At 47.9% G+C, this 8,176-nt stretch overlaps 1 protein-coding gene across 2 annotated transcripts in view; it reads left to right on the forward strand.

Moving 5' to 3' along the window:
- Nucleotides 1–4,621, forward strand: part of TCEANC2 (transcription elongation factor A N-terminal and central domain containing 2) — a 53,084-nt gene extending 48,463 nt beyond the window's left edge. For both annotated transcript variants that reach the window (XM_003793109.3, XM_023515127.1), the window contains exon 5: nucleotides 3,397–4,621. In XM_003793109.3, coding sequence (XP_003793157.1) covers nucleotides 3,397–3,585 — 189 coding nt within the window. In that variant the 3' untranslated portion in view covers nucleotides 3,586–4,621. The remainder of the gene's footprint in view (nucleotides 1–3,396) is intronic.
- The last annotated feature ends 3,555 nt before the right edge of the window (nucleotides 4,622–8,176 follow it).

Raw genomic sequence — 8,176 nt, forward strand, 5'->3', positions numbered from 1 at the left:
TGGTAGTCGGTAAGGCCTGTGGAGAGGAGCAAAACATGGGAGAAAGTGACCAGGCAGATCGTGAGAGAGAAAGAAAGAGGATCTGGTCCCTAAATAAATCTCCAGGTTTCTCCCAGTGTTCTGTTCCCATTCAGGCAGATTATCTCACAGCAAAATCCCTTCTCAAGGTCTCCCTGAGACTCTCATCCTTTCACCCAAAGGGGCTTATCTAAAGGACCACCAGGTTAGGGCCCAGCAGAAAGGACTCATCCACTGGGATGGATGTGGGTTGCAGAGGCAGTCACACGATGGAGGCATTCTTCACTTCCTGCAGTAGACTTGTTACACACAACTGTGTATGATGAATCATTTTCCCTTCTGATTGATATTTAATGTCACAGATATTTTTCTTCATTTTTTTCATTCTGATGGTCTTCGTTTAAAATTGTTAGGTGATTATTTTCTGTTCCTCTCTAAGTGCTGGCACGGCACCTGTCAGCTGCTGCCATGCTGTGTGTTTCTGAAGGGCAGCGGTTGTGTCTTTTTTCCATCTCTCCAAGATCAGGCCAGACTCAGACTAGCAACTCAGTTTACTATTGGGGGACTGAAATGTGTCAATTCCAAAGCCTTTTCAGAGTTGTTTTTTCATACAGGTACTACAAGTTGATGGAATAGCCATGACCTGTTTACAACCACACACATATACTCCATCTTTCCTTGATAACCTCTCTCCTCAAGAAAAACAGAAAGACTCTGTCTTGCTAAGTGAATCTGTAGCCAGTTGGTGATTAACCAGCCTCACACCGGGATGAGGCACCTTTCTGGCAAATGCTGGGCAGCCAGCCAGCGCCCTTCTAGCCTCCTGAAGGAGGGTGGTACCAAGGCTGCTTCAGGCCAGAGGCTAGTTCACTGCCCACTCAGGAAGCCCTGAAAAATTGGAGAAGTCTAGGTTCTAGAGAACCATGTGCTGGGTCCAGCACAAGCCTAGGAGGTCATTGTCAGCCCTTGGGAACACAGGCTTTCCTGAGTGTCCTTTGTCTGCTAGACCTGAGTGGATGTCTGGGCCTGGGTATTCGTTCTCTGTGGATAACCCTGCTCTCTTTCTCCCTCTCTCCCACAATTCTGTCCCCTTCCCTATTCTGTTGCATATATCTTCCAAGTTTCTTTTTTATGTTTGTTTTGGTCTGTCTCTCTGTCATGTTAGGACATTTAATCCAATGACAGATGATCCTTTTTTATTTTGGGTACGTTTTCTCTTTTCTGGGAACTTTTGCTTTTCACACAGCAGTATAGTGTATGTACAGAACCCCGAATAAAGCGTATACGTGCAGCTTGGTGAATTTATCAGAATGCAAGCGCCCACTTCACCCGGCCAGGCCCTGTTCCTCCCCCAGGTCTCAGGGTAAACATTCCTCCCTGGCTGGGTTGCTTCCTTAGGGCTGTGCTCCCCCCACTGCTCCTTCCTCTCCCAGCACGCGGGACCCTTCCACTCCTGCTCACAGCCTGTCTGTGCGGCCCACGGACTCAAGGTCTGATCCTGCCTTGGTCACTGCTTATTCCTCAGCCCAAGCACAGAGCTTGACACTACTAAAAGCTGAGTAAATATCTGAATAGGTAGCTGAGGTGTGGAGGAAATGAAGGAGAAAAGGGAAGGGAGAGATAAATTTATTTCTTGTTATCAAGGAACTTACTACAAGGGAGACAAACTCAAACTACTGATGATTATACTGTATTATGACAGTGACTAAGGGGAGCCCGGACAGTATGGCAGCGTGAGGAAGACCTTTCAGTCCTTTGCACTAGGGCTTTTTTGTTTTGTTTTGTTTTTACTTTTCCCTGAGCTTTGACATAGAAATAGAAATGCATTTGTTGGGGCAAGGTGTGCCTTGCTAAGGGGACATGTGAGCGCAGCAGTACACGAAGGTGACTGACAGTGCGGGGGCCGGGCCGGAGTTAGGACTGGGGGCTGGAATAGTGGGAGACGGGCCTGGAAAGGAAGGTAGAGCTGGGGAGCCCTGACCAGCAGCCCAGCCAGATCCAGACCATGTGGACAAAGTCCCAGACCTGTCCTCCTTGGATGAGGTCTGTGATCTCAAGATGGCCTGAGCCAGACCACCCCAAGACTACTACAGGTCCCATCCCCGAGGCCTGCTTGGCTTAACTGAACCTGCCGGGGTCTCTCTGATGTTGAGGGGCGGTTGTACCATGACAGGGTAGACACATGAACTTAGGAGTAGAGGAGTCCAGGGCAGAGTCCTAGTTCTGTCTCTTAGTAGCTCTAAGACCTTGAACCTTTGGACCTGTTTCCTTATCTGTAAAATGAAGTGATAGGAATTATGAGCATTAAATGTGAAAAGTGATTTATAAACTACTTTGTCCACATATTATGATGCAGACCCAAGGCCAGATGTAGTGGCTCACACTTGTAATCCCAGCACTCTTGGAGGCCAAGGCAGGTAGATTGCCTGAACTCAGGAGTTGGGGACCAGCCTGAGCAAGAGCAAGACCCCTGTCTCTACTTAAAAAAAAAAAAGAAAGAAAAAGAAAAGGAAAAATTAGCCAGGCGTTACAGCAGGCACCTGTAGTTCTAGCTACTTAGAAGGCTGTGGCAAGGCTCGGTGCCTGTGGCTCAAGTGGCTAAGGCGCCAGCCACATACACCTAAGGTGGCAGGTTCAAATCCAGCCCGGGCCCACCAAACAACAATGATGGCTGCAACCAAAAAAAAAAATAGCCGGGTGTTGTGGCAGGCGCCTGTGGTCCCAGCTACTTGGGAGGCGGAGGCAGGAGACTTCCTTGAGCCCAGGAGTTGGAGGTTGCTGTGAGCTATGCCACGGCACTCTACCCAGGGAGACAGCTTGAGGCTCTGTCTCAAAAAAAAAAAGAAAAAAAGAAGGCTGTGGCAAAAGGATCAGTTGAGCCCAAGAGTTTGAGGTTGCTGTGAGCTATGACACCACAGCACTCTGGCCTGGGGCAACAGAGTGAGACTTTGTCCAAAAAAAAAGAATGCAGACCCAGTGTTTCTACAATGCTGTAAGGATTTTGTTTAAAGGAACTTTAAAAACAACAAAAAAAATGAACAGTTATATTGATTTATTATCCTTGGTCTTCGTTTCCTGGTTGGTAAAGTACAGGACCCAGTACCCATTGCTTAGTTCAGGCCCGTTTCCTGTTATAATGGCAAATATTACCACCCGGCAGGGGTTGTGAATGAGGTCCCTGTCACAAAGCACATGGCCTTGTTCCTTAATTGCCAGGGTGGAATTAATTTGCTCTTCCTGTTTCTCTTGTGACAGGAAGTAGATGTCCTTGAAATTCAGTTGATTAATGGAGGCCTCTGAGCAGAGTGCTCCAGCCTCTCTTGCTTTTAATCCTTATGCAATGCAAGGCCCTAATTTGATAATTTTGCTGTTTTTTAGATGGATCACCTACTGGTTGAAAATATTGAGCGGGAAACGTTTCATCTCTGCTCCCGCCTCATTAATGGGCCATACCGGCGGACGGTGAGAGCCCTGGTCTTCACATTAAAGCACCGAGCTGAAATCCGGGCTCAGGTGAAGAACGGCTCGCTGCCAGTCGGCACGTTTGTACAGACCCACAAAAAGTGACCTGAGGATGATTCTAACCCTGGGACGGACAGAGAAGCAAACGGGTTTCTCTGCCGTTCAAAGACGCTTTTGAGTTTGGGTGATGGCTGGCGCTGGCTGTGCTGGATTTTCCCTTGGTGCCGTTGCTTTGCAGACAGAGGATGCAGAGAGCCCTGGGAGACGACGGCCTGCAGAACACGCTTCATTAGCTGTAGAGCGCTGGTGCTGCCTAACAGGACGCACGCTGGCTGTCACTGGGAAGCGCCATACGCTTGCCATCACCCATCACGGGGAAAGGGTGATGGATTTCACTGTGCGAATGCCAAGGACACCTCTAAACTTCCCCCATGTCACGCAGACGAAGTTACTACTTTATTTCACCACCCTGCAGGTAACTGAAACTCAATTACGGCTGCTGCTCACTCGGTTCCATCCCCCTGAGTTTAGATAGCTCTGGTGCCTCTCAGAACTCCCCTGTCTGTTCTCTTTGCTCTACCCCAGGGGTGAGCCTGCCAGAGCCAGCCGACTACCCCTTCTTCCCAGAGCTCACTTATCTGAACGTTTCAGCTCTCCCTGGAAGACCTTCTGTGTGGTCTCCAGAGCCCCCATGCTGAGGCTTCTAATGAGGAACTGGCCTGAAGCCTCCCACACCTCCAGGTTTATTTGAATATGTTGGCTCTCTCACGTTAGGGCTCTGTAGAAGATACATAATGAAATTTCTCTTGAAATGAATTACCACAGTAGAAAAAAAATACATACATATATTTTAAAGTGAAATATCTCTATACAGGCCGGCTTGAACAATTATGTAAATGATATTTGCTTTTTTAAAGTAATAATAAACTGGGACCTTTTTTCTAAAACAAAAGGGGGGATTTGTTCATTGCAAAGAGTTTCGGGTTGAGAAAGGGTGCAGTTGGTGAAATTGAAGAGTGATGGAAACAGAATTCGAGGGAGGTAGCAAGACCCAAGGAAGGATTTTTAGATGAGGGGAGACTGGGACATGTTTGTAATCCGAAAGGAAGGCGCTAATAGAAAAGGAGAGATTTAAAATCCAGGACAAAGGATGGGCTGAAAAGCCAGGGTGCAGGGCACAGAGGCTAACACCACGTCTGCCTTCTAAGTGCTGAGTACGTTGTCTAAGACGGTTTACTAATATTTACGTGGATCTTTATATCGTTTTGTAAAAATCCTGTTTGATTCTCTCACCTATTGTCTTAAGTGTTGTAGATTTAGGTTTTTAGGTGGTGTTTATTCAGCACCATTTACAGAGTTCCATGGGGTGGGGTGGATGCCGAGTGGCAGCTAGAAGTGAGACCCTGAGGCTCACCGAGCGGAGGGGCCTTGCTTAGTTTCCCATGTGAGTAGCTGTTGGAGCTGGAATGATAATTGCCTCTTAGCCTGTGCCTGGCACTGTGGTAAAGTACCCGATTTCAGGTGAGACAAGGGAGGCTCAGACAGGTGGCTCACTCAGGAGCCACACAGGCAGTGAGTGGTGGGTCTAGGATTCAAAACCCAGCTCTACTTGGCTGTGCAGCTCCTCTTTGATTGATGTCATCTGCTCTCAATTTTTCAGGCATCACTGTAAGTGTGGATGACCCTCCAGTTTGTATCTTCAGCCCAGACCTGTCCCCTGAGTTTCAGACAGCCTTTCCTAGACATCCTGTGGACATCTCTGAATGTCTTCTCTTAGTTGACAATACTGGCAACCTAGGCGCTCCAGCTGGGAGCCCCGGAGGTCAGCCTGGGTAGACCCTTCTCTCTTAGGGGTTCCAGCTGGGAGCCCCGGAGGTCAGCCTGGGTAGACCCTTCCTCTCCTAGGCGCTCCAGCTGGGAGCCCCGGAGGTCAGCCTGGGTAGACCCTTCCTCTCCTACCCTCAGGCAGCCACATCCTGACAGTTTTGCTCCCCAAATATATTTAGAATCTTCTGCGTCTTCTCTATCTCTGCTGTCACTTGAGGACTTTATCCTCTCTTTCCCAGTGACCACGTGGCCTCCTAACTGGTCCCTCTGCCTCCAGTCTTACTTTCTTTGAATTTACCTCTCTACACTATAAACAAACGAACATATCAAGACTGAAAATCCCAGTCATGCCTTCATTACAGTCCATCAGTGGGTTCCTGTCATCTGTAGGATAAAAGACACCCACACGTTGGTTTGCAAGCCTATCTGTGATCTGGCCCCTGCCTTCCTTTCCTCCCTCACTTCTTTCCAATCCCTGCCCCAAACTTGATCCTCCGTCTTCACAGGGCGTGTTCTGTGGTTCTTCATTGTAGCAGGTTTCTTGAAGCATCTGAGTGTTTGCACGTGCTATTTTCCCTTTCTGGTATCTACTCTCTACCTTATTCCTTTTCCAACCCCTCCCGTAATGCCCTGTACTGCTCTGTGCATATCCACGTGTTCTGTGGTTTGCTTATTCCATCTCCCTACCAGGATCTGGCCTCCCTGAAGTCGGAGACCTTGTCTCACTCATTGGGTATCTTTAGTGCCTAGAGTAATACTCGTCCATCCTAGGAACCAATCAGTAAAGTCAGTGGCTGTCCAGATGTCTGTCTCTTCCTTGTTTCCCCTTACTCTATTATCCACAGTGTAGCCAGAGTGACCTTTTTAAAATATAAGACCCATCATCGCTCTTCTCTGTTCAAAACCTTCCAGCGGCTTCCATCTCACTTGGTGTAAAATCCCGATCCCTTACCATGTCCTACAAGGCCCGATACGATCTGTGTGCTGGCGCCTCTCTGACCTCGTTTCCTGACATTCTCTCCCCTTTTCACACCTCCCGTGGTCCCACTGGCCCCCTTGCTGTTTTGCACACACATACTAAGCAGGCTCCAGCTACAGAACCTTTGCGCTTGCTGCTGTGATTGCGGCGTGGTTTCCCCACTTCCCTGCACGTTCTTGTCCTCACTTGATTCAGATCTCTCCTTCCCTTATCAGGCCTTGACTACCCCAGCACTCCCTCCCAGTGAGTCTTTCATAATCTTTGTTGTCTTATTTTTCTCTCAAGTATTTGTTACCCCTTGACGCAATTATTTGTTTGTTGTCTTTCTCCCCCTCTTCAAGGATTTAAGCTTCATAAAAGTAAAGTGTTTGTTCTTTTCTCTGCTGCACCTCCAGCACCTAGAACAGAGCCTGGGACAAGCTAGATCTCCATAACTATTTGTTGAATAGATGAATGACTGCTTTGGGAGTATAGCAGAGGCATCTAGTCAATCAGGGAATGCTTCCTGGAGGAGGTGATGCCTGTGTACAGTATTAAAAATCAGAAGTAATTTAAGGGTGGTTGAGGTACATGCCTGACAGAGAAGGCAGAGTATGGGAAAACCCAGAAGATGATTGGTACAACTGGAGTGAAGGACATGTGCAGCAGGGCAGGGGGAGAGGAAGGTAAGGACCAGGATCAGCTTTGAAGGGTCTTGAGCATCAGGTGAAGGCGTTTGAACCGATTCCAAGAGAAACCAGTCAGTTTGTGCTGACAGGCTGTGTAAAAGAGAAGCTGGGGTAGGCTGAGAGCCTGGAAGTAGGAAGCCTCCTGTCTAAGCAGCCAGAGTTCTGCTAACTTAGGAACCCAGAGTAAGTTGAAATCAAATTGCTCTCTAGCTTCAGTGGGGAAGTTGGGAAGTGAGATAATTGCAGAGATGTGCTTTGCAGATTTGGCGTGCAGGCTGTGTTATTTGTGGCTGTTTTCTCCTTGGTGCATGTGCAGAGTTTCCATGAACGCTAATGGAGCTATTCTGAGCACTTGCTGAAGGATAGGAGGCTTGCAGTCTCCCATCCAAGCTTGCTCACCCACTAAGGAGCACCTCTGAGCCTGCTAAAATGAAAGGATTGGTCCTGAAATGGGGTGAGAGAAGTTCCTGCCACTCTGACTTACCTGTAAGTCAAGGTGTGAATGTGTCTTTTAAGCACGTTCAGTTGCTAGAGAAAAGGTGGGAAAGTAAATACCACTAGGGTCTGTTCCACCAGCCCTCGATTCTTCTCTTGTGGTGGTTAAATTGGAGGTCCTGGTCCTTTGGGTAGCACCTGAGTCCCTTTATTTCCCTTTGTTCACTTAACAAACAAATGTTGCCCATCTTCTGTGTGCCAAGGACTAGACTGTTACTTAGGACACAGCAATAAAGGAGATGTACTGTCCCCCCTTGGAACCTCTTAGTCTGATGGGGACATAGATACATAAGTAAATAATTATAGTATAGCTTATTGGGTGTTTACTAGAGACAATTATTTGAAATATTGAGAAAATGAGGAAAGGAGTGATTCATAACAGAGAGGAGGAAAGTCTTCACAGAGGAGTTCATGTTTGAACCAACACCGGAAGGATAGATAGGAGTCTTTTGCAAAGGACTCAGTCTGTGCACAAAAGCACAATTGTCAGGGACGTGGCTCTTTTCAGGAAAGGCAAATAATATGACGTGGTTGAAGTATTAGGAGTGGTAATGAGAAATGGAGCTCAAAGTAACCAGGGCCTTGGAGGGGACTTATCAAGGAGTTTAGGCTCAGCGCCTGTGGCTCAACTGGCTAAGGCGCCAGCCACATACACCTAAGGTGGCGGGTTCGAATCCCCAGCCTGGGCCTGCCAAACAACAATGATGGCTGCAACCAAAAAATGGCC

This window comes from Otolemur garnettii, unplaced genomic scaffold, assembly GCF_000181295.1.
Source record: "Otolemur garnettii isolate 467f Iridium unplaced genomic scaffold, OtoGar3 scaffold00066, whole genome shotgun sequence".
NCBI classification, from domain to species: Eukaryota; Metazoa; Chordata; class Mammalia; order Primates; family Galagidae; genus Otolemur; species Otolemur garnettii.